The sequence below is a fragment of the Rhamphochromis longiceps genome, linkage group LG16 (assembly GCF_057381845.1).
Source record: "Rhamphochromis longiceps isolate RC_006_pf linkage group LG16, R_longiceps_female_GT1.1, whole genome shotgun sequence".
Lineage (NCBI taxonomy): Eukaryota > Metazoa > Chordata > Actinopteri > Cichliformes > Cichlidae > Rhamphochromis > Rhamphochromis longiceps.
In genome coordinates this window covers 1,012,155-1,039,333 of record NC_140572.1, presented here as the reverse complement: position 1 = coordinate 1,039,333, position 27,179 = coordinate 1,012,155, and the positions used below count along the sequence as shown (strand labels likewise).

The 27,179-nt window shown below is 46.4% G+C and overlaps 1 protein-coding gene across 1 annotated transcript; it reads right to left on the bottom strand.

The window, feature by feature from the left end:
• Window positions 1-408: 408 nt before the first annotated feature.
• LOC146650336 (trace amine-associated receptor 13c-like) lies at window positions 409-1,626 on the bottom strand. Its single transcript, XM_085385142.1, has 2 exons — window positions 1,460-1,626; window positions 409-1,222 (listed from the first exon to the last, which is right to left on the bottom strand). Exons 1-2 carry the CDS (start codon window positions 1,624-1,626, stop codon window positions 409-411), a joined length of 981 nt encoding a protein of 326 aa, XP_085241268.1.
• Between the last annotated feature and the right edge of the window lie 25,553 nt (window positions 1,627-27,179).

Sequence of the window (27,179 nt, the reverse complement as noted above, 5' to 3'; positions counted from 1 at the left end):
TGCAAAAACTTTTGACCGGCAGTGAGCAGGCAAAAGTGGCTATTTTTAAGAATCTAAAATGCAAGAAATGCAAGAAAAAACATTGTTTAACTGTTTTTTTTTTTACTTGTTTTTTAAAACATTACTTCCTAATATTGTTGATGGCTGTCCTTCAAGCCTATGAAAACATTACAAAATAAAATGTATATGCTAATGTCTGCGGTCACAGAAAGTGCTCGAGAAAGTATTTTATCTTAATTTAGAGTACAAAGTACCAGGAAACTGTTTTTTTTGTAATTGCAAGTACTCATGTGGAAGCAGATACATATATAAATATGTTTGCCAACATATTGCTTTATCTGAACTTTCAAGTCTTCATTGTGACTAAGTACATTGTCCTGTTTATGGGTACGGTTTTAAAAAGTGTTCTTAATGCATGTTAGTCTCACGGGAGTCAGGCTGCAGTATTTGAAGAGTAGCAATAAGTTTGATTGACTTTCTGAACCAGGGATAAAAAAAGACATAAATGATAGGGTTTAGGCAAGAGTTAAAGTACACCAAACAAATTACAAAGGCAGCAGATGAAGCATTTAGGAAGTTATCTTGGCCTGTGAGAGCAACGCAGTAATATGGGCACATGCATATAAGAAACACAACTACAACAACACCAAGAGTCCAGGCTGCTTTCAGCTCCGATTTCGTAACAGTTACTGTAACTGATCGCTGGTGAGTGACTGCAAGTTGACACCTCATGGCACGAGCCTGAGACACAGCCACCACAAACACTCTCAGATACAGAACTACAATCACAGTAATGGGAACAATGAAGGAAAACAAAAGATCAAAAAGCCCAGCAATGTAGTTAACGACAAAGACACACTCTCCAATGCAGGAGTTATACCTTCCTGGTTGTTTCAAGTTATCCTTCACAATCAAACTCTGAAAGATCACAGAAAAAAACCAACACAAACTTATACATATATTAACTCTTTGTTGTGTGATTTGGGTGGAGTAATGCAGAGGGTAACAAATAGCCAAATACCTATCAGCAGATATGATCACCATGGTTCCTACTGAGGCTGAAGTAATAATGAATGCTAGATACTGATACAGAGTGCACATGATGTCACCGAGGAACCAGCATCCATCGATGAGCACTATTTGAAAGAACATAAGGAGACCTACAAAGAAATCAGCGACAGCCAGAGAGAGAAGGAGGAAGTTGGTGGGGGTGTGGAGCTGCCTGGAGAGAAAAAGGAGCATCATATTTAGTTTCCTGCATCAAAAAATGCATGTGGATGCACATACAACAAAAACTGAAATAGAAATGCACTTCATTAAAAAAAGGTCTACTCTTACTTGTAGATACAGATCATATTATGGTTTTAATTACTATTACTGCTATGTTGCTACACAGCACAATTAACTAAACTATTAAAATAATTATTCAATATTTGGAGATAATGAAACATTTTCATACCTGAAGTGTGAGATGGAGATAATGACCAGCAGGTTAAGAATCACAGTAAGCAAAGAAATGAAGGAGAGCAGAATGTAAGTTAGCATGATCTCAAAGTGAGGACGCTTTGGCCTCCTGCAGGAGATATTAAGGAGTTTTGGAAAGCAGAGTTCAGGTTCCTCCATCATCACAGTGAGGCGAGCTGCTAATCATATTCTGTGTCATACAGCATATATCTTTGTCCTCCCCTTTTTATTAAATGCCACACCTTCAGAAGCAGAAATAGTACTAAGTGATAGAAATATGTAAAAAGCAGGGGTGGGACTCAATTAAAAAACAATCTTATTAATTACAGGCTTCGTAATGAATTAATCTTGATTAATCGCAGTTAATCGCTCAAAAAAAATTGCCTCAAAGCACAAATCCTTTTTTTTTTTATTCAAAAGGATTTTAGTGGGTGACAGAATCAAATAATAGACATGGACATGGGGGGTGGGACAACTCCAAGGTGTGATGCAGGTGGCAGAAAGCAGGTAAGACCACTGAATATGAAAAGTATGTCTCACCTCCAAGAAGCTCAGTCACAAACCTGTAGTAGACAGTTCAGGAAAGTCTATATTAATCTCCACAATAATTGTCAACTATAGAGCTTTTTGAAGAAACAGTAACAATAAGTTAAAAAATAGTTTTATTTACCTGCATGGGTCAAGGACAGTGGCCAGCTTTTGGAGTTTCGCCAAGCTAACTTGTACTTACTTTTCCCTGGAACACTCTCTCACAGTCTGTTCTCTAAAACCTAAAAGAGGAATTATGGATTTGATCAACTGGTCCCTAAATGCAATTGACACCCCCTTCTCAACGAGAAGTCGGGGCTCGGGTGAGCCTGAGCGCTGAAGATATCTACCTATTCGGAACCATGGTAACAGGGTTCTTGCTGATCGGCGCTGGCTTGGCCCTGACTTATCAAAGAATTAATCAAGTGGAACCGGCTGTTCAAACCCCCCACAAGGCTGCCCGCTGGGATTGAAATGATGGGATGAGGCGTGCAGCACGGAGAAGATCTTGGAGAACGCACAGTTGCCGTGAATACTCAGAACAAGACCTCTGAGTGAAAAACTGGATTACATCTGGAGGGGCTCGCTGGAACAACACCTTTGAGTGCAAATTCGATCACATCTTGGGGAAGTGCACTGCGGTCGTGAATTCTCAGAACCTGCTCTTTGGGCAAAAAGAATGACAACATCACAGAACGTAAGTTTGGATAACATCATAGAAAGCTGGCAGCTCTCCAACGGGAGATTGAGAGACCAGTGTTGGACTGTTAGAACAGCTTTGAAATTCATATGAGTTGTTCGCACTAAAGTAAAAGCCATCATCACTTCATGCGGAGACCCCTTCGGCGCCAGCTGCGGCCTCAAGGCTGGAGCTGAACAACAACACCCTGATAACGACTGTGTTTAGACTGTTCCCCCCATTCCATGCAAGGCCACCTGGGTTGGCTGGCAGAGTGTTTACTTAGCCTGGCAGGGCGAAGGACACTGTCTCAGCTGCACTCTGGACACACACACACATACACTGATATGCACACACTCATCCCCCCTCCCTTTCCAAACGCCTTCGATGCTTGTCCCCTCCCGGGGAAGATGGCGGTCGACTGGACCAGCGCAGACATGCTGCAGGACCGGATGCGCTGTCTACACCGGCTCTATCTTACCCTTTACCCGCCCCTGTTGCTTGTCTTGTGTTTCTATGGTGTATTGATAGTCATGTGCTTTTTGTGCTGAGGTGTTTTTTCTGTTATCAAACTGTTCTCCCACTAGGAGCTCAGTCTGAGTGGAGTTTTTGTTCTCCTCCTCTCACCTCATGTTATGTATTTTCGTCGTTTTTTTCCTATCAGCCTACCTTTCTGACATGTCTCCCCAATGTGATGTTTGTGTAAAGTTGGTCAGAAGGTTCCTTTGTGAGTGCGCATGCGCCATTAGCGTGCTCAGAGTAAATCATATCACAGAATATGATGAGCGTATGTTGAGGTGAACTGAACAGGAGGAGAGGGACAGGTGCTGCTACGGCGAGACAGACGTCTCTCACGGAGTCCTTTAGTGCTGCAGGCAGGAAACGTGTTCAAATAGCGCACACCTTCAGGTTTTTTATTTCTATATGATTATTCTGCATTATTAAGCAATAAGAACAAGTAGTCTGATGTCCTGTAATCATTATGAAGCTATATTATTATATTATTATTACAATTACATAATGCAATTATATATGAAATACAATGAAATATTAAGGTTTTTGTACAAAGTATTGGTATCGGATCAGTATCGTCGATACCACCCTGAATATTACTTGGTATCGGATCAGGAAATCAGTGGTATCGCACATCACTACTGGTTCTCAATCTCATGTCTCATAATGACATGAATATATATATATATATATATATAAAACACCCAGCACGCCCCTGCGGGCGGTTTATCCTTCAAGCTCGGGTCCTCTACCAGAGGCCTGGGAGCTTGAGGGTCCTGCGCAGTATCTTAGCTGTTCCCAGGACTGCGCTCTTCTGGACAGAGATCTCCGATGTTGTTCCTGGGATCTGCTGGAGCCACTCGCCTAGCTTGGGAGTCACCGCACCTAGTGCTCCGATTACCACGGGGACCACCGTTACCTTCACCCTCCACATCCTCTCGAGCTCTTCTCTGAGCCCTTGGTATTTCTCCAGCTTCTCGTGTTCCTTCTTCCTGATATTGCTGTCATTCGGAACCGCTACATCGATCACTACGGCCATCTTCTTCTGTTTGTCTACCACCACTATGTCCGGTTGGTTAGCCACCACCATTTTGTCCGTCTGTATCTGGAAGTCCCACAGGATCTTAGCTCGGTCATTCTCCACCACCCTTGGGGGCATCTCCCATTTTGACCTCGGGACTTCCAGGTTATACTCGGCACAGATGTTCCTGTACACTATGCCGGCCACTTGGTTATGGCGTTCCATGTATGCCTTGCCTGCTAGCATCTTGCACCCTGCTGTTATGTGCTGGATTGTCTCTGGGGCATCTTTACACAGCCTGCACCTGGGGTCTTGCCTGGTGTGATAGACCCCAGCCTCTATGGATCTTGTGCTCAGAGCTTGTTCTTGTGCTGCCATGATTAGTGCCTCTGTGCTGTCTTTCAGTCCAGCTTTGTCCAGCCACTGGTAGGATTTCTGGATATCAGCCACCTCCTCTATCTGCCGGTGGTACATACCGTGCAGGGGCCTGTCCTTCCATGATGGTTCCTCGTCTCCCTCCTCTTTCTTGGGTTTCTGCTGCCTGAGGTATTCACTGAGCACTCGGTCAGTTGGGGCCATCTTCCTAATGTATTCTTGGATGTTCGTTGTCTCATCCTGGACTGTGGTGCTGACACTCACCAGTCCCCGGCCCCCTTCCTTCCGCTTAGCGTACAGCCTCAGGGTGCTGGATTTGGGGTGAAACCCTCCATGCATGGTAAGGAGCTTTCTTGTCTTTATGTCAGTGGCTTCTATCTCCTCCTTTGGCCAGCCTATTACCCCAGCAGGGTACCTGATCACGGGCAGGGCGTACGTGTTGATGGCCCGGATCTTGTTCTTACCATTCAGCTGACTCCTCAGGACTTGCCTGACCCTCTGCAGGTACTTGGTGGTTGCAGCTTTTCTAGCGGCCTCTTCATGGTTCCCATTCACCTGTGGGATCCCCAAGTACTTGTAACTGTCCTCTATGTCTGCAATGTTGCCTTCTGGTAGTTCAATCCCCTCAGTTCTGACTACCTTCCCTCTCTTTGTTACCATCCGACTACACTTCTCCAGTCCGAACGACATTCCAATGTCATTGCTGTATAGCCTGGTAGTGTGGATCAGTGAATCGATGTCTCGTTCACTCTTGGCATACAGCTTGATGTCATCCATGTACAGGAGGTGGCTGACAACTGCTCCGTTCTGTAGTCGGTATCCGTAGCCAGTCTTGTTAATGATCTCACTGAGGGGGTTCAGGCCTATGCAGAACAGCAGTGGGGACAGAGCATCTCCTTGGTAGATCCCGCACTTGATGGTGACTTGTGCTATGGGCTTGGAGTTGGCCTCTAGTGTTGTACGCCACATCCCCATTGAGTTCCTGATGAAGGCTCTTAGGGTCCCATTGATCTTGTACAATTCTAGGCATTCCAGTATCCAGCTGTGGGGCATTGAGTCATAGGCCTTCTTGTAATCAATCCAGGCAGTGCACAGGTTGGTCAGTCTGGTCTTGCAGTCTCGGCTGATTGTTCTGTCTACCAGTAGCTGGTGTTTTGCGCCTCTGGTATATATATATATATATATATATATATATATATATATATATATATATATATATATATATATATATATATGTGTGTGTGTGTGTGTGTGTGTGTGTGTGTGTGTGTGTGTGTGTGTGTACCTCGTCAATCTCTAGCTGTGATAGCAGTCCCTTCTTTCTTTCTTTTTTTTTTTTTTTCTTTTGTATAGAAAACAGAGATCTGTAGTACCAAATCCCTGGGACAGAAGCAAGGAAGTAAAGTCATGGAGATTAAAGTGAATCTTCCTCATTCCTCTGCTACAGAAAGTCCTCATTTGTGTATAGGCTTTTAGCTGTCGATTGGGGTGCAACACATAGCACTGCACTGCAATCAAAAAATGACTGAACATGTTAAATTGGAATTTAAAGCTATGCTAGATGACTTCAGGTTGTCAGAGGTTGTGTGTGGAGGCATGGAAGAGATGACCCAAACGCTGGACTCACGGTGCAGAAATGAAGAAGATTTATTGGAGGGTGAATGAATAAAGCAGGAACGATGGAGTGGCTGGCTGGCTGAAAGACTGGAAGAATGGCTGGCTGACTAGCTGAACATACAGACGGAGACGACGACATAACATCAATGACACGACAGAGAACTGGTGAAACCGAGGAACTTAAATACACAGGTTGAATGATGACAATGATTGGAAACAGGTGAGTACAGGGCTGAACATAATCTGACTAATGACATGGGAGACAAGCTGACACGGGGGAAAAACAGGAAGTGAGAACATTAATGTGGCGAACTAAACTGAACATGAACAAACTGAAATCACTGGGTCAACGACCCAGGAACCCTGACACAGGTTAGAGTTTAATAATTTCAGAATGCCCTTTGGTGAAGCAGGCATGTTTCTTTCTTGTATACCTTCGAGCCCTGCAGCCTACGGCCCTCAACTGACCCCTGGTCCAAGTTTAAGCTTTAGGGAAGTGTGTATTACAACTCTCAGGTTGGCTAATGGATCCTTTTAGGGAAAGTAAATATGGACCTCTTTTGCAATTTCTTTAAAGACGTTTTTGTTTGCAAACCTCTGGACACTGGATGGAGGCCAGGCAAAGTTTGAAAATTCAGTGTACAAAAAAAAACCTCTCACAGTTTTCACATTGTAGAGAGTGTTTATAGGTTTGGGTCCATACTGTGAATCTATGTCAAAGACATAAACAAACATAAAAAGACAAATGACAACTGTTCTTCCTCATATACACATAAGAGTTCATCAAGAGTGCTTGCATTTGTCTCAGGCTTTTGTTTTATACTTTCAAGTCACTTTCAGGGAATTGTTGCACTGTTTCAGGGAACGGTTGGACTTTGGATGGACTTTGCTCTAATTACATGCAAATCATGAAAATGCATTTATAACACTTGTGTTTGTTAATATGTCACAGCTTAAAAATGTACAAACTTTTAAATCAAAGGAACTGACAGAATCCATGGATGGCAGGCTTTTGAGTGTCCTTGCAAAGAAAGGTGGCTATATTGGTCGCTGATTTGTTTTTTTGTTTTTTAATGTCAGAAATGTATATTTGTGAATGTGGAGATGTTATATTGGTTTCACTGGTAAAAATAAATAATTGAAATGGGTATATATTTGTTTTTTGTTAAGTTGCCTAATAATTATGCAAAGTAATAGTCACCTGCACACACAGATATCCCCCTAAAATAGCTAAAACTAAAAACAAACTAAAAACTACTTCCAAGAACATTCAGCTTTGATATTAATGAGTTTTTTGGGTTCACTGAGAACATGGTTGTTGTTCAATAATAAAATTATTCCTCAAAAATACAACTTGCCTAATAATTCTGCACTCCCTGTATTTTGTGTCACCTTAATACTATGTTAAAGGTGATACAAATTTCTTTTCATGTCTTATAATTTTACAAAGTCTCATAATGCAAGTCAGCAAAGAAACAGCAGAAATAGAAGCTTGCGATTTAAAATATTTTCTATGTTCCCCGTTTAATTTTTTTGAACTAGATTTAGAGTAGACACGCTACATTCACCATTTCTGGTGTTTTATGAAGACTAAAGAGAAAATCACTGGCATGGTCCATAGAGATAAGTGGTGTGATGACTCTCCATATCATTTCAGAGATAAAGAACAAGACATTAGAATTTAAATCAATGTAGTTTGAGGTACCATGTCAACATTTGCATCAGTCTTACATTTTCCATGCAATCACACCACTAACATCCCTGGGAGCATTCTCAGCCCTACTCACAATTCTCCTATAACATAAATGAAGACACAGGATCAGTCCAATCACAAACATCTCAAAATCTGAGGCTACGTGTTAACTTATTACAACAGCAAGTGTAACAACAGCTGACTCGTTAAACTTTAAACTGTGTTTAAAGACCACGGTGTATGATAAACTACTTTTCCTATGAGTAATCGTGAATGTTACTTCCAAACAACCTTAAGTGGTACACATAGGATAATAACTCTTCCAGCTTCTTTGGTATAATGATAGCAGTTAGCTGTTATCTAGAAAACACAGTATGTGCAATAGTACTACATGAAAATGTATTGTAAAAGCTGCCTGTGTCACAAACTAACATAATGGCTGCTCAGTACCTTTGAATATGAATGTGTAAATAGGCTATATGTCCCCAGGAAACATTAGCATATTAGCTGATGCTATGTAACAATACATAACTGCACATTTTATTCAAGTTTCTTTTCAGTTTGACGTGGGAGCTAAGAAGAGGTAGCTTCCACTCTAGCTCGACAGCCTGCGTCAGTGGCTGTTAAAGTCGTCTGGACGTCTGGTCCAATCAATACTCAGCGACAAGCATCTGCCCAGGTCTCCTGTTACTGTACCTCTGTCTTCATAGCTGTCTCAGGCTGTTTTCCAGACGACCATGTGCTGCTGGCTCGGCAATGAGACTTATCACAGAATAACACAGGTAATGTGATGCCACACAGGCCGGCCGCTGACACTTTAATTTGTCACTGGCGATAGGGTTTGTCAAACTATTCCTGGAGTTCATCAGCCACCTGGCCTTATTTGCTCACTCTGTAGATGACTTTTCAGCCCTCTTGAGAAATCCTATTCGACAATGACCTTGATGCTCAACTGCTGCATATTTTTCATTATGTACGAGCCTCTGCGGAGTGAGTGCCATGTTGTTCTTCAATTGAAGAATATGTGCTGGGTACTGATGAAGCAGTATGAGAGCTATAAAATCTGATCCTCTTTCAGTAACTGACATCATTGCTTGCCTCAAAAAGAAGAACAGCAATGAGACTGTTCAGATCTCAGAGGGGTAAACTCTCGGAAGATGAAAGCAGAGAAAAATTTGAACTCTGATTCAAACATTCAGGCAAGTCAAAATGAAAAAAAAATTAAAGGTAAATAAAGAGACAGGTAGACTATTTCGAGTCTAGGAGAAACTCACTGAGATAACTATAAAGTTTCTCACAAATATGCATGAGCTAATTTAAACGCAAACCTGCACACCTCCAGAGGGACAGTGAAAGTGTTCGCAGGTTATCACTAGAGGAATATATCTGCATTATTTCTGAATCTTTGGTGCTTTTAACTTCATAATTTTTACAGTTCCTTTGATTTAAAAGCAGTCCCTTCTTTCAAGCTGATCTACATTACGGCAGCAGTGATCTGTGAGATGCTTGGCTACAAGTTGAACAGCCACAAGGGGCAGTACCCTCCATGGAGAAGGAGGCTAGAGGGGAAGATCAAAGTAGCACGGAGGGAGGTTAGCCAACTAACGGAGTTGCAGAAAGGTGCGGCAAAGAAGGTGCATAAGAAATACAGCAAACTGTCCATACCTGAGGCCTTGGAAACTGCCAAGCAAAGACTCACAGCCTTGGCCAGCCGCTTGAGGAGGTACACCAGAGAGATAGAAGGCAGGAGAATAAACCAGCTGTTCTCCACAGAACCAGCAAAGGTGTACTCTCAGTGGCAAGGGAACAATAAGCGCACCACCAAGGCTGGAGACGGAGCAATACTGGAAGAGCATATGGGAGAAGGACGCAACCCATAACGGCAATGCTCAGTGGCTAGTGGATCTGAGGGCAGACCATAGCGACCTCCCTGAACAGGGTCCAGTAACCATCACAGTGGCAGATATCCAAGAAAGGGTCTCCAGTATGAAGAGTTGTACAAGATCAACAGGACCCTAAGAGCCTTCATCAGGAACTCAATGGGGATGTGGCGTACAACACTAGAGGCCAACTCCAAGCCCATAGCACAAGTCACCATCAAGTGCGGGATCTACCAAGGAGATGCTCTGTCCCCACTGCTGTTCTGCATAGGCCTGAACCCCCTCAGTGAGATCATTAACAAGACTGGCTACGGATACCGACTACGGAATGGAGCAGTTGTCAGCCACCTCCTGTACATGGATGACATAAAGCTGTATGCCAAGAGTGAACGAGACATCGATTCACTGATCCACACTACCAGGCTATACAGCAATGACATTGGAATGTCGTTCGGACTGGAGAAGTGTAGTCGAATGGTAACAAAGAGAGGGAAGGTAGTCAGAACTGAGGGGATTGTACTACCAGAAGGCAACATTGCAGACATAGAGGACAGTTACAAGTACCTGTGGATCCCGCAGGCAAATGGGAACCATGAAGAGGCCGCTAGAAAGGCTGCAACCACCAAGTACCTGCAGAGGGTCAGGCAAGTCCTGAGGAGTCAGCTGAATGGTAAGAACAAGATCCGGGCCATCAACACGTACGCCCTGCCCGTGATCAGGTACCCTGCTGGGGTAATAGGCTGGCCAAAGGAGGAGATAGAAGCCACTGACATAAAGAAAAGAAAGCTCCTTACCATGCATGGAGGGTTTCACCCCAAGTCCAGCACCCTGAGGCTGTACGCTAAGCGGAAGGAAGGGGGCCGGGGACTGGTGAGTGTCAGCACCACAGTCCAGGATGAGACAACGAACATCCAAGAATACATTGGGAAGATGGCCCCAACTGACCGAGTGCTCAGTGAATACCTCAGGCAGCAGAAACCCAAGAAAGAGGAGGGAGACGAGGAACCATCATGGAAGGACAGGCCCCTGCACGGTATGTACCACCGGCAGATAGAGGAGGTGGCTGATATCCAGAAATCCTACCAGTGGCTGGACAAAGCTGGACTGAAAGACAGCACAGAGGCACTAATCATGGCAGCACAAGAACAAGCTCTGAGCACAAGATCCATAGAGGCTGGGGTCTATCACACCAGGCAAGACCCCAGGTGCAGGCTGTGTAAAGATGCCCCAGAGACAATCCAACACATAACAGCAGGGTGCAAGATGCTAGCAGGCAAGGCATACATGGAACGCCATAACCACGTGGCCGGCATAGTGTACAGGAACATCTGTGCCGAGTATAACCTGGAAGTCCCAAGGTCAAAATGGGAGATGCCCCCAAGGGTGATGGAGAATGACCAAGCTAAGATCCTGTGGGACTTCCAGATACAGACGGACAAAATGGTGGTGGCTAACCAACCGGACATAGTGGTGGTAGACAAACAGAAGAAGATGGCCGTAGTGATCGATGTAGCGGTTCCGAATGACAGCAATATCAGGAAGAAGGAACACGAGAAGCTGGAGAAATACCAAGGGCTCAGAGAAGAGCTCGAGAGGATGTGGAGGGTGAAGGTAACGGTGGTCCCCATGGTAATCGGAGCACTAGGTGCGGTGACTCCCAAGCTAGGTGAGTGGCTCCAGCAGATCCCGGGAATAACATCGGAGATCTCTGTCCAGAAGAGCGCAGTCCTGGGAACAGCTAAGATACTGCGCAGGACCCTCAAGCTCCCAGGCCTCTGGTAGAGGACCCGAGCTTGAAGGATAAACCGCCCGCAGGGGCGTGCTGGGTGTTTTTTTTTATGTGTATATATATATGAATGAATATTCTTTATTGTCATTGTCACAAGTACAATGAAATTGAAAGATGTCTCTGGTCAATGCAACATCACGAAAGATAGATACTTAAAAACTATAATAGATAGGATATAAAAGATAAAAATACATATGTATATATAAAAAAATACAGTATTCTCATGAATACACCCAAGCAATCCAGGCCTCAGGCCCCATACATACACTCAACATACAACCTAGTTGATGTATCACTCAGACAATCAATCACTCAGTCAATCTGTTAGGGCATCCAACAAAACATGTTTGAAAACATTCCAACATCAAGGGCACAAATGACAGCAGGGGCAATGAAAGTCATCTACTTTTAGTAGCATTGAGACATGATATTGCAATTGGGTAGAAACTGTGTTTGAGTCTGTTAGTCCTTGTGTATGTTGTTCTATACCGTTTACCTGAAGGCAGCAGTTCGAACATGGAGTGTCCAGGGTGTGTGGTGTCCTTTATGATGTTATGGGCTCTTTTGAGGCAGCGGGAACTGTGTAGGTCTTTCAGTTTGAGGAGAGGGCAACCGATTGTCCTTTGGGCAGCGTTGATTACCCCCTGGAGTGCTTTCCTCTGAGCCACTGTGCAGCTAGCGTACCATATGCCTATGCAGTACGTTAGTATACTTTCGATGGAGGCTCTATAGAAAGACACCATCAGTCTCTGTGTGATGTTGTTCTTCCTAAGCACTCTCAAAAAGTACAGTCTCTGTTGTGTCTTTTTCAGTAGCTCAGAGGTATTCACACTCCAGGATAGGTTTCCCTCTATGCTGACTCCCAAGAAGCGGAAGTCCGCCACCCTCTCCACATAGTCGTCGCTGATGATTAGTGGTTGGATTTCTGTCTTATGTCTTCTGTAGTCAATTATGAGTTCTTTAGTCTTTTTCGTGTTTAGGAGAAGGTTGTTATCCTTGCACCATGAAGACGGCCTCTCCACCTCATCTCTGTAGGCAGACTCATCACCCCCAGATATGAGCCCCACCACAGTAGTGTCATCTGCGAACTTTACAATGGTGTTGATCTGGTGGGCGGGGGTGCAGTCGTGTGTATAAAGCGAGTAGAGCAGTGGACTAAGCACGCAGCCCTGTGGCGACCCAGTGCTTAGATTTAGGGCTGGAGATGTATAACGTCCCACTCTCACTCTCTGTCTGCGGTCGGTGAGGAAGCTATTAATCCACTTACAAGTGCTGTGAGGAAGCCCCAGGTCTTTTAGCTTGGCGTCCAGTTTGTATGGAAGAATGGTGTTAAATGCCGAGCTATAATCCACAAAGAGCATGCGCACATAGCTTCCTTGTCTCTCCAGATGTGTTAATGCTACATTGAGTGCTGTTGCTATGGCGTCCTCTGTCGATCGATTTGCTCTGTAGGCAAACTGGTGTGGGTCAAGGCTGCTGGGTAGGGCTGCTGTGATGTGGTAACGCACCAGTTTCTCAAAGCACTTCATCACAACCGGGGTTAATGCCACTGGTCTATAGTCATTTAGGCTAGAGATATGAGATTTCTTGGGCAAGGGTATTATGGTGGAGGTCTTGAGGCAAGGTGGGACGTTTGACTGTTCAAGGGATTGGTTAAAAATCCTGGTGAAAATATAGGCAAGCTGGTCTGCGCAGTCTCTCAGCACACGTCCTGGTACACCATCTGGGCCAGCTGCCTTCCTCGGGTTAACAGCCCGCAGGGTGCGCCTCACTTCATGCTCCTCCAGAGTGAAGATGGTACTGCTGCTGTGGGCTGTATGATCCAGCTGTTCCTCTGAGACATAGGGTGCAGTGGCCTCAAAGCGTGTGAAGAAGATGTTCAGCTCCTCCGCCAACGCTGGGTCACCTTCAGCCATACCTGATTTGGACTTGTAGTTTGTCAGCTGCTGAACACCCTGCCACACCAGCCGGCTGTTCTTACTCTCCAGGTGGTTCTCGATCTTCTTCCTATAGTCCGCCTTGGCCTTCTTAATGCCTTTTCTCAGGTTGGCTCTAGCTCTGCTGTAGCTCTCCCTGCTTCCGGACCTGAAGGCGCTGTTCCTCTCTTTTAACAGCTGCTGGACTTCCCGGGTCATCCATGGCTTTTGGTTGGTGTAAACCCGGATCTGCTTGTCCACTGTGACAGTATCTATACAGTGTTTGATGTAACAGAGAACACTGTTTGTGAACATTTCCAGGTCTTGATGTTGGAAGATATTCCAGTTGGTTCTGTCAAAGCAGTCCTGTAGCTGTTGAGGAGCGCCCTCTGGCCATGTTGTTACAGTTTTAGTGATGGCCGACGCAGTTTTCCTGATTGGGGCATATGCAGGAATTAGGAGCAGGGATAAATGGTCAGATTGGCCCAGATGTGGTAAGGGTCTTGCCCTGTAGCCCTTCTTGATGTTGGAATAGACTTTATCTAAGGTGTTAGCCCCTCTCGTGGCACACTTCACATGCTGGTGAAAATTAGGAATAGCTGTTTTTAAATCCACCTGATTAAAATCACCCGCTATAATGTGCACTGCGTCAGGGTATTTATTGAGTCTACTGTTGATGTTCGTGTGCAAAAGCGCTAGTGCCACATTAGTATTTGCATCTGGCGGTATGTAAACAGTTGTTATTACCACAACAGTGAACTCCCGTGGAAGATAGATGGGCCTGCATTTGATAGTCAGATATTCTATGTCCGGAGAACAGTGACGGTCTATGATCACTGTATTAGTACACCAGCTGTTATTCACGTATATACAGATTCCCCCTCCTTTTCTCTTACCGGAATTGTTTGTTGTGTCCTGGCGCTGTGCGGTGTAGCCTGCTAGCTCAATAGCAGAGTCCGGAATGGACTGATGCAGCCAGGACTCAGTGATCAGACGAATACATGAGTTTTTGATGTGATTGTCCATTGTTATTTGTAACCTTAGTTCGTCCATCTTGTTCGCCAAGGATCTGACATTCGAGAGATATAGACTCGGGAGTGGTGGTCTAAAAGGCTTCCTCCTTAGCCTGGTTAGCACGCCAGCCCGGCATCCTCGCTTCCTCCTTCTCTCTCGTCGCCGTCTGCGTCTTCCTCCCGCCGGGATAGTAATCCAAGGAGCACCCGGTCTCCTCGCTACTTCCTCTGGTATTTTGTGTGAGTGGATAAATTCCATGGTCACGCTCACACGGTAACTCACTCCGATCTTAAGAAGATCATGTCTGCTGAAGATGTTATTCGCTTGACTGATCGCACACAAAACAAAACACAAAACGTACAAAGATATATATATATATATATATATATATATATATATATATATATATATATATATATATATGTGTGTGTGTGTGTATAATATTTTTTTTTAAATGATTTAATATGAAGGCAACAGGCAGAGTGTTACATGCACAGCCGTAAAGAATGTAGCCTCATGGGCAGTGTATTCTGTACTGCAAGGAGAATGGACTGACATACCCGTTATGTGTCTGTGAGCGAGAAAGAGGGGAGTGGAAAATTACGAGCTGTCACCGAGCTGAAACGGGAGCTGGAAGCATGCAAATATAATAATAACCACTGCAGCACTCTTTTTGCTGCAGCTACGGTGGCTCTTACATCCCACCTGATGAAGACCCTGGAGCGGTTGGTCCTGGTTCAGCTTTGGCCCCTGGTGAGCTCATCACTGGACCCACTTCCTACCAGCCTGCAATTGGAGTGGATAATGCCGTCATTCACCTCGTGCATCGTTCCCTCTCTCACCTGGAGACCGCCGGGAGCACTGTGAGAATCATGTGTTTTGATTTCTCCAGTGCCTTTAACACCATTCTTCCCACAGTCCTGAAGGACAAGCTGGAGAACTCAGGAGTGGACCATCACCTCACAGCATGGATACTGGACACCTCAAAAACCAACCACAGTATGTGAGAACTCAGGGCTGTGTGTCGCACAGGGTCGTCTGCAGTACGGGGGCCCCACAGGGAACGGTTCTGGCTCCATTCCTCTTCACCATCTACACTGCAGACTTCTCCCACAACTCCACCCAGTGGTTCCTGCAGAAGTTCTCTTACAACTCTGCAATAGTCGGCTTCATCATTGATGGGGACGATCGGGAGTACAGAGAACTGACCCATGACTTTGTGGACTGGTGCCAGCTGAACTACCTGCAGATCAACACTAGTAAAACCAAGGAGCTGGTGATAGACTTCCACAGGCACAAACATCCTCCAAGGAACCACTAAACATTCAAGGTATGGACATTGAGACTGTGGACAGCTACAGGTACCTTGGTGTTCATCTGAACAATAAACTGGACTGGACTCACAATTCGGACGCCCACTACAGGAAAGGGCAGAGCAGGCTTTACTTGCTGCAGAGACTCAGGTGTTTTGGAGTGAAGTGGTCTGCTGGGGCGGCAGCATCTCTGCTGGGGACAGAAAGAGACTTAACAGGCTGATCCGGAGGGCCAGATCTGTTCTAGGATGCCCTCTGGACCCAGTGGAGGTGGTGAGTGACAGGAGAATGGTGGCTAAGCTGTAATCCGAGTTGGACAACAACAACTCTCACCCCATGCAGGAGACTCTGACAGCACTGAGCTGCTCCTGCAGTGGCAGGCTGCGGCACCCACGATGTGGGACAGACAGATTACACAGGTCTTTCCTTCCAACTGCTGTCAGACTCCACAACAAAGACTTTACAGATGACTGCAGACAGACACTCACACACATCTAATACACCAACACACATCTAATACACCATGGTAACCTTGATCCTGTCTCCCTGATGTGCAATCAATTCAAAAGTCTTCTCAAGATACAAGACAAGATGGCGCCCTTGTTCGGCAATGCTGCTGTCAGGGTCTCTATTCTTCTGTTTTGTGTTGTATTACCTATTCTTCTGCTCTCTGTGGATGACATTATAGCTACCTACGTTTATGATCGAAACACCTTATTTCAGATCAAATCAGCAATAAAGTCGATGGATAAATATGGGAAACACTTTGGAGGCTTCCCTCCACCACTTGGGCAATCAGCTGTGTGTGAGAAACCAAAGCCACCATTCCCCGACAAAAAGTCACTGGAGGAAGCAAGGTAGTGGGCATCTGAGTGAGATTATGGAAATTTAGGAATAACGCTGATTTAGCATCCTGCTTGTGGCTCCCAACATTGGATGTTTTAGCTAAAACAGACTTCTAGCTGAACGCATGGCTTCTCCTCACGAGTTTCATAAGGATGCCGTGTTTGAGACCAGTTTTCCCAGCCCATGTTAGTGACCGTCTTACTGTCCCACGGCAAGTCCTCGGGAGTGTGCAGGGCAAACCTGCACCAGGCCCCTGAGCCCCAACCAGAGATGTTTCAGCCTCGCCAATTAAGATGACCCTATTAAAGTGTTCAATCTCAAACAAGGCATTTGTTCTTAATGATCTTTTTATTAGGAATAACCTGGATTTTATGTTCCTAACTTAAACCTGGTAGCGAAGTATGGAATTTGCTCATTTTAATCAACTGTGCCCTGCAGATTGTATTTGTCTGACCACACCACAACTTTCTGGACGTGGAGGTGGGCTGGCTGTTATTGCTGGAAACTCCTTTTTCTGTCATCTTGTGAAGACCCCTTCTTTCAACTATAATTAACTAACTCTTCTGAGATTCAGATGATGAATCTTTTTTTTTGTTTTGTTTTTTTTGTTGTTGTCCCGTTTGGATCTTTAGCCATCAGAATTGTTGTCTTAAGGCCAAAAAAGATGCCAAGCGGATTTATTTTACCAAGTGGATCATCATGGCCTTGCCATATTGGTCCATTTGATTGACCTTTATTATAATTATGTATAATTACGGGCCACAGCCCCGTCCTCCAGGGCATGAAGCAGGTATGGAGGAGATCAAGACTCCAGACATCCAGAGGCCCCCAGAACACAAGAGACCAAGGAAGACCAACAGAGGGGCAGCCGCGCCACTATCCCAGAAAGAGCTGAGGAGAGTCCCAGATGAGGGGTCACTCAGCAGCTGCGGAGCAGAAGCCAGGGGGGGTTGCAGTGACGTGCCCGTGAGCTCCACTGGCAGCCAGCTGTGCCAGAGTGACCGAGCCCCAGGCCGAGAGGCTGAGGGCACCCCACCCCCGAAGTGGCCCGAGCGAGCCCCAGGCTCCAGGCCCCGATAAGCAGCCACCAGGAGTGAGCCGGTGTGTACCTGGACGCCCATCCCCAGACACAAAGAACCACCAACGCACCGATGTCTGAGGGCGTCTGCCACTGGCAGGGGGAGTGGTGGGGGAGATAGGCCTCCAAACCTTGGAGGGCCTGAGATGTCCCCAGAGAGGTGGTGTTTGGTACCCAACCTGACATATAGACACAGACATACAGGCACACACAGATACAGACATCCATTCTCACCCTCATGCTCTCATATGCACTTACTCCACACTCAACCAACGTGGAGACAGACATAGAGAGACACTGTACACACAATCACAGTACCCAAGCGTACTCTAAGCTCCGGGTCTAGGTACCCTTGCCCCTGGAGGGGGAAACTGCACCCAAACCCAGGTAGTGTTACCCTTTTCCCTGCGGTGGGGAGAAGCAGACCGCCCCGACTCCGCAGCAGCAGGGAGGCCCCACACTCCAGACCCCAGTCGGACGGCCAACTCCTCCTCCTAGCCCCCCCGCTCCAGCAGGTCACAGAGAACGGGGGTGAGAGAAGACTCCAAACCTCCCTCCGCCCGCTCATATGTAGTGTTGATGCATGTGTGTTCTAAGGTGCATTTCAAACCCAGGAGGGCATGGAGCTACCTGCCAGAGAGCAGCAGGTAAGCACATAGCCCCTCCTGATAGCCCTCAGTGTTTACGTGTATTTAAAATTGAGAGGTTATGCATTAATCACCTATGACCGGGATACTTTGTTAAATCTTCATTTCCCCCCTATGCTGGGTTGGATCAAGGCTGGAATTTTGGAGATGTATCTTTCCACGTATCATTTCTTCTACTGGTTCATACGGTTCCCCTCTCTGCTACCCGCCTAAGAAGCGCTATAGGAAGAGGGGCAAACGGAGTGGGTTTCAGGTTCGCTTAAAGGCTTACCTTAAAGCATCAGCTGCAGCTAATTCCCTCACCACCGCGGGGATTATACGACTTCCATCTGCTCGGGATCCATCATCCTTCAGGCTGCTCAACCATCGCTGGATCTGTCCGGTCGGTAAACAAGCCTGTCCAGTTTCTCCGGTAGTCTCTCTGCCTGTTCGTGTTTGGATTGGGTCACCCAGTGATGGTGTACGGCTCAGGCATTTAAGCCAGCTAAGACGTGCTTCCAGCAGAGATACGATGCCGATCTCTCGGATGGCTTTATTAAACGCAAGATCGCTGGTGAATAAAACCTTCATCTTAAATGACCTCTTCCTCACCTCTTGGCTTGATGCTCTGTTATTGACTGAAACTTGGATTCGTCCTGGTGAGTCCTCTTCTTTTTCAGAGCTACTACCCCCGGACTGTGCATTCTTCAGTTCACCGAGGCCCTCGGGAAGAGGTGGAGGCGTGGCCTCTGTTTTTAAAAACAAACTTAAAGTTCGGCAACTGCCTTCTCCTACCTATTCTAGTTTTGAGGTTCAACTTTTGGAGCTTGCCGGACCCCCAACGATTCTATGTGCTGTGATTTATCGACCACCTAAATATAATAGGTATTTTATTTGTGAATTTGCTGACTTCTTAGGTTCATTTTTATTAAGTTATGATCAAGCTCTTATCACTGGAGATTTTAACATACATATTTGTTGTGCTGATGACCCCCTAGCCAAGGATTTTCTTGCCCTAATTGACTCTTTTAACCTTACACAGTGGGTCAGGGAACCAACTCATCTTAAAGGTCATACCTTGGATTTGGTCCTCTCATATGCTTTGGATATTTGTACTATGGACATTGATAATGCTGATATTTCTGACCATTTTTTGGTTGTGTTTGATGTTGAGCTATGTGCAATTGATTTAAATTCTAAAGGCTGTCATCGCCCTGTACGTATCATTAACTCTGAGACAGTGGCTAACTTCATTACGGCCTTTCTAAACTTTGCCTTTTTTGATCCAGACTTCACTGATACAAACTGTTACACACCTCCATTGGTTGATGATTTTGCCAATGCTATGCTATCCACCTGTTGTTCCATCTTAGATACTGTGGCCCCTATAAAGATGAAACGTCCCAGAACTTCTCATAAACCATGGCTAAATGACACTATACGAGCCTTACGTCGTGCCTGCCGTCAATCTGAAAGGAGGTGGAAAAAAAGACAGGCTTCAGATATCCTATGACATTCTTTGTAGGAGCCGCTTTCTCTACCAGAACTCTGTAAAGGCAGCTAAAGCAGCTTTCCTATCAAACATTATTGAGACTAATAGCCACAATCCCCGAATGTTATTCACAATTTTTAATTCAGTGATAAATCCCTGTCCGGACTCTTCGAGTTCGGCCTCTCAGGCTCTCTGTGAGCAATTTCTTAATCATTTTAGTGGAAAGGTTTTATTACTGAAGGCTTCACACTCTCACTCTCTTGTGCTGAATCCTGTTCTGGTTTTAGGATGCATGTCCACCTTTTCTCACTTTGAGCTGTTATCACTCCCCACTCGGGAATAATTGAACAACTGAGAAACTCAAACTCTGTGCACGATATCCTTCCATCCCGAATTATCAAGGAAGGTTTTGAGGAAATTGGGCCTTGCATCTTATTCTTAATGAATTTATCATTGTTAGTGGACTGTGTCCCGACTGCCTTTTAACATGCGGTAGTGCACCCCGTTCTAAAAAAAAGTAATTTTGATCAGAAAGACCCTACCAATTATAGGCCAATCTCGAAGCTTCCGTTTTTATCAAAAATTTTAGAGAATGCCGTCGCTTATTTTTTTTAAAGGCTTTAAAACCAAGTTAGTACAAACATCGGTAATGTCACATAACTTTTCCGACATGTGGCCAACAGTAATGTTTTAATGTTCTTCGTTATTAAACATTCGCACATAAATAAGTAACATAATATTCAGTACTTACTTTTAAAAGTTTACTCTTCAGCCGCCCCTCTTCCGCTGTTTTTTTTTCCGGCAAAATTATCCACACCCACTGCCGCACTATGCATTCTGGGATATGTTGGGCCACGAAGTCTACACCGCCACATCCTTACAACTCAATGAAATGAAGGACACATTTGAGGGCCGCATTTCGAGCAGCCTTTGAATTGGGACAGCCTTCGTCGCGTCGCTGTGAAGTAATTGGCCTTAAAATGCGGCCTTTAAGGCTGCAGACCCTGAATTGGGATACAGCCAGTGGGTGTTTCTGAGTAGCTTATCTGCTTAGCAATTTAATTAAAAAACTTTTAAATACATTCTTTTTTCATATAATCTTAACGTGCTTCATCCGAAGCACACTTTCCGTGTACTCACTACCTAATTTATAGCCAAAGTATTTACTCACTGTCTGTCATGAGATTTATTTCAAGAGACACTTCTTCAGCTGAAAGTCAGAGAGTGGAGACACACACGCTGCAGATTTTACTTGCAAGGGCGGTCACAGAGTGCTCACATCAGAGTGGAGGCCCTGTGAAGTGCGCGCTCTGTTCTTGCACTTGTCTTTATTTATACACAAGAAAAATGAAAACATTTGTTCAGTGGAATGTTGATACGTGAGCATATGCATATGTGATTGTGTGTGTGTGTGTGTGCGAGGTCAGAACTGCTTGTTCAACTTCTTACTATCGCTGTGGGAAGATTCAGATAAAAATATCAGAACACGTTTTATAAAGAACAATCAGTTCTAAACAATGAAAAGAGCAATCAGTTCTAAGCAAGGAAAAGGTCATCATGCAGTATTCTATCACATGTAAACTTATATCATTAAAAGCTTATACTGACTACTAAGTGCAATTTTCCATTTCCATTGTCTCTGTACTGTTTCACTAGCTTAGCTTAGCTCGTAGCCGACTCGTGAGCAGCATGGCTACTTCACCTGTCCCTCCTGCACTTTCTTCCTCATTGTGTCAGATGTTTAGTTACTCCTCGGCCTCCTTTAGCAGTAACGATACTTGTAACAAATGTAGCATATTTGCAGCTCTGGAGGTCAGGATTACTGAATTGGACATGTGAAGCTAGAGACACCAGCAACTAGGGATGGGTATCGAAACCCGGTTCTTGTTGAGAACCGGTTCCCACTGTTTCAATTCCTTAGAATTGTTTGCCATTTTTGCAAACGATTCCCTTATCGATTCCAGTCGACCGGAATGACGTGACCACGTTGCGGAGCGTCATTTACCTGGCAGGAAACACGGCGCCTAAGCGGCTCAAATGCTCAAAAGTTTGGTTATACTTTACGAGAACGGATGACAACAGGGCAACTTGCAATACTTGCAAAGTAGATATTTCATTTAAGGGAGGAAACACTACGAATATGCAAAAGCATTTGCTCACAAAACACGTGATAACCTTAAATGAATGTCATATTTTTCATTCCGCTCCGGACTCGTGAATCTCAACCCAGCAGTAGCGCTAACGTTTGCACGTTTGCCAGGATAGACGAATGTCACCGAGCAGTGACTAAGTTTGTGGTCAAAGGCTGCCACAGCAGATGCCCCGATTTTTGGTAGGTGAATGTGTTTAATTGTAGGCAGTGACAGAGTCCAAAAAGGCCCAGACGGACAAGTTCGGGGGGCCGACCCGGAGGCCGACGGCGCCGGAGGCCAAAACAGCACAGTTCCGGGGGCCGACCGCGTAAAAGGCAGCGGCAGTGGGGCAGGTCCAGAGGCCGGCCACGCAGTAGGCAGTGGCGTGGAAACAGTTCCGGGGGCCGACCGTGTGGACGGCAACAGCGGCGTGGAAACAGTTCCGGGGGCCGACCGTGCGGACGGCAACAGCGGCGTGGAAACAGTTCTGGGGGCCGACCGTGCGCACAACAGCGGCGGTGACAATGCAAGTCCGGAGGCTGGCCATGGTGGCGAAGACGGCCAACATGCGGCCTGGCAGATGACCGACGAAGTTGAGGCGGCAGTTGGGGACCTGACGGCTGCGTGGCCCCTGCAGCACCAGGTGAGACGGAAGCTGGACCAGACGAGGCTGAAGCGGAGGCTGGGCCAGGCGAGGCTGAAGCAGAGGCTGGGCCAGGCGAGGCTGAAGCAGAGGCTGGGCCAGGCGACGCTGATGATGCTGAATCTGGACCAGGCGACGGCGTGGGTGAAGCAGAGGCTGGACCAGGCGAAGCTGATGATGCTGGAGCTGGACCAGGCGACGGCGTGGGTGAAGACACGGAGGCTGCAGCTGGCGAGGATGAAGACACGGAGGCTGCAGCTGGCGAGGATGAAGACACGGAGGCTGCAGCTGGCAGCGGCGTGGAAGCTAGAGACGGAGGCGCTGCAGCAGGCGGCGGCGTGGATGAAACTGCTGCTGCAAGCGTGGATGAGGCTGCTGGTGGAGCAGCTGGTGGCTGGACGGGCTCTTCGGGCCCTCCGGCTGACGAGGAAGAGGAAGAAGGCTGGACGGGCTCCTCGGGCCCTCCAGCTGACGAGGAAGCGGAAGGAGGCTTGACGTGCTCCTCGGGCTCTCCAGCTGACGAGGAAGCAGAAGGAGGCTGGACGGGCTCCTCGGGCCCTCCAGCTGACGAGGAAGCGGATGGAGGCTGGACCGGATCCTCGGGCCCTCCAGCTGACGAGGAAGCGGATGGAGGCTGGACCGGATCCTTGGGCCCTCCAGCTGACGAGGAAGCGGAAGGAGGCTGGACGGGCTCCTCGGGCCCTCCAGCTGACGAGGAAGAGGAAGGAGGCTGGACGGGCTCCTCGGGCCCTCCAGCTGACGAGGAAGCGGAAGGAGGCTGGACGGGCTCCTCGGGCCCTCCAGCTGACAAGGAAGCGGAAGGAGGCTGGACGGGCTCCTCGGGCCCTCCAGCTGACGAGGAAGCAGAAGGAGGCTGGACGGGCTCCTCGGGCCCTCCAGCATGGGCCTCTGGCAGGGACAGAACAAAACCAGCAGGCACACGGGCCTCTGGCAGGTACAGATCAGAACCAGCAGGCACGGTGGCCTCTGGCAAACACATAGCAGACTGCAGCTGCTCAGGCAGCGACAGCCGGGTGCAGTCCTCAGCTGGCTTCTTAACCTCCAGGGGTCCAGAGTCTGCTGGGGGCTTAAACCCAGCCTCTGGGGAGGCCCTGGAGTGCATCTCAGTCTCAGAACTAGCCCGCTCTTGAGGAAAGTTTGCAAGATTGTTTGGTTTGTATCTCTGCCTGGAACGAATGGGTGAACAATAGTTTCTTTCGGATTGAACTGGCCTAGCTGGTTGTACAGGAGGAGTTGGTGAAGATGATGGCTGAACAGGTGGCTGTGCTGAGGGCGACTGAAGTAAAGGTTGAGACAATAATGGTGGGGAAGTTGGAGACTGAACGGAGGATAAGGCTAATGATTCTTCTGCCAACTGGGCTACTGACTGGGCTATGGATTGTAACATGGTTTGTAATAAGTCTGGCTGTGACTGTAATTGAGCTGTGGATTGTGAGGCTGAATGTGGTGGAGGTGGCAACTGGGCTTCTGGCCGGGCGGCTAACTGGGCTTCTGGCCGGGTGGCTAACTGAGCTTGAGGCGATAAACAGTCTTTGTCCTGTGCCGTACATAACATTACCCCTGAGTAAACAGTCCCACAGTTCAGACCAATAATATTGTCCTGTCCACTCACCACAGCCGGCCGCTCAGAAATCCCCAGGTCCGACTGTGGCGAGGAGCGTCGGTAGCGTGAGCGCCGTTTCCCCCTTAAAGGCTGGACCGACGGGCCGGGCAGAACATCCTCTGTCGGACCGGGCAGTGAAGCATGAGTTGCAGGGTGGGTGGTAGCAGCCGGGGGGTGAAGACGGAGCTCGTTCAGAATGAAATTCTGTGCGAGTGGGTGAAGTGAGCTGAGCAGCCAGGGGAGACCAGAAACCAAGCGCTGTAGCCGATTAGCCACGGCTTGGCGAAATTCTCTCCCCTCGTGCTCCAGCCAAACGTTAATTAATTTGTCCACAGAGTAAACAATATCCTCCCGGAGCTCCTTGGGCGGGTTGAATGCTGCTGGGTCCATAGTGGCCGGTTCGTACTGTCATGGCTGGGAAGGCGAGCCGTGTGGTGTGGAGGAAGGAGGACCCAAGATGCAGGCAGTGGATGAAAATGCTAGTGAAGTTTATTTACAAGGTCTAGTGGCAAACAAGCAGTGGGGCATGACAAATAACTGAAGACACCTAAACTGGGAGAACTAAAAATAACAGACCTGGGAGCATACGACAAAGGGATGAGAAGCAGAGAGACGCAGATGAGGAACAGGACACTGTGGAACACAGGGTAACACAGACTGATACGGAGTAACACAGACGAACCGGCAACAGGCAGGAGAACACACAGGGCTTAAATAAACACACCAGCAATCAGGGGATGAGAGACAGGAGGGCAACACGGCTGGGAGGAATCAGAGCTGACGGGACAGGGGAAACGTAAACTGAACACACTCACATCAGACAGAGACCTTCACAATAAAGCAGGAAACTAACAGACAGAGAACCAGACAGGCCACTGAACTTGACAGGCGGACTCATAAGTAGACACAATAACACCATGGACAGACAGAGGGAACACAGAGAAGTGGGAGCCGGCAGGCAAAGAACAGAAACCTAACAAATGGCAAAATCACAACAGAATACATACTCGGAATGAACAAAAGCATAAGGAAACACAAAACACTGAGTCCTCAGACTCAGGACCATGACAGTTGTGTAATTGCTACAGAATAATTTATGTTATACTTTGTTATTGCTACAGAAGAATATTTATTTTATTATTTTACATTTACAATTTTTTTTCCTGGGGACCCTGTGACACCCCATTGAAGAGCCGTAGGCTGGATCTCTTAAGATCTCACTGCTGGGTTTGTAAGGCCATGTTACTCCTAAATTTCTATCTTGTTCAAAGAGAAGATATAAAACAAAGTTCTAAGCTAATCAACCTTAGTGTTCTCCTTTTTTAAAAAGAAACGATAAGAGAATCGATAAAGAATCGAATCGTTAAACAGAATCGAAAATGAAATCGGAATCATGAAAATCTTATCAATACCCATCCCTACCGGCAACCATAGTCAATTGTCTTCCAGGGGCCAGAGCAGGCGACATTGAGGGAAATTTAAAACTGCTGGCTAAGGGTAAACGTAAATTCAGTAAAATCATAATTCACGTCGGCACTAATGACACCCGGTTACGCCAATCGGAGGTTACTAAAATCAATATTGAATCGGTGTGTAACTTTGCCAAAACAATGTGGGACTCTGTAGTTTTCTCTGGTCCCCTCCCCAATCAGACCAGGAGTGACATGTTTAGCCGCATGTTCTCCTTAAATTGCTGGCTGTCTGAGTGGTGTCCCAGAAATGATGTGGGCTTCATAGATAATTGGCAAACCTTCTGGAGGAAACCTGGTCTTGTTAGGAGAGACGGCATCCATCCCACTTTGGATGGAGCAGCTCTCATTTCTAGAAATATGGACAAATTTATTAAAATTTATTTATTATTTGGGACCAGGAAGCAGAGTTGCAGTCTTACACGCCTCTCTGCAGCTTCTCTCCTCCTGCTACCCCCCCCCCCCAAAACCCATCTCCATAGAGACTGTGTCAAATTCAAATTCAAATTCAAATTCAAATTTTTATTTGTCACGTACACAGTCATACACAGTACGATATGTAGTGAAATACTTGGACAACTGCTCGTGACCTAAAGAAAACAAAAAAGGGAAAGGCTATGAATAAGATAGGAAATAAATATGAAAAATTAAAAAGGGTAAATTTAACTAGGAAAGAATAAAATATAAATTAAGGTTAAAAATGAAATAACTGTACAACACACTGGGAAAGAATAAGATAAAATATATAAATTAAATTGAAAATAAAATAACTGTACAACAAAATACACAATATAGAACTATATAAGAATGTATGAACAAAATACACAAGAAGTATAAATAAATATATACACAATAACAGCAGCAGTGATTTAAGTGATGAAGTGAAAACAATGTCCAGAATGTCCAGTGTGTGTGTAAGAACTATATGTGTGGGTCAGTACTGTGTGGTGGTGTGATTGTGACTGAGAGACCGTATCGCCTGCGGGAAGAAGCTCCTCCTCAGTCTCTCTGTGTTGGTCTTCAGGGAGCGGAATCGCTTTCCTGACCTCAGCAGAGAGAACAGTCTGTTGTTGGGATGGCTGAGGTCCTTCACGATCTTCCTGGCCTTGGTCCAGCACCGCCTGCTGTAGATTGAGTGCAGGTCAGGGAGCTCGGAGCGGATGGTGCGCTCAGCTGATCGCACAACCCTCTGTAGAGCTCGTCTGTCCTGCATGGTGCTGTTCCCGAACCAGGTTAAGATGTTTCCCGTCAGGATGCTCTCTATGGTGCACGAGTAAAAGTTCCTGAGCACCTTGGAGGGCAGTTGGAAGTCTCTCAAGCGTCTGAGGTGGTAGAGACGCTGACGAGCCTTTTTCACCACGGAGTTGATGTGACAGGACCATGACAGGTCCTGCGTGATGTGAACTCCGAGGTATTTGAAGCTGTCCACTCTCTCCACTGGGCACTCGTTGATGACGGGGGTCTGGT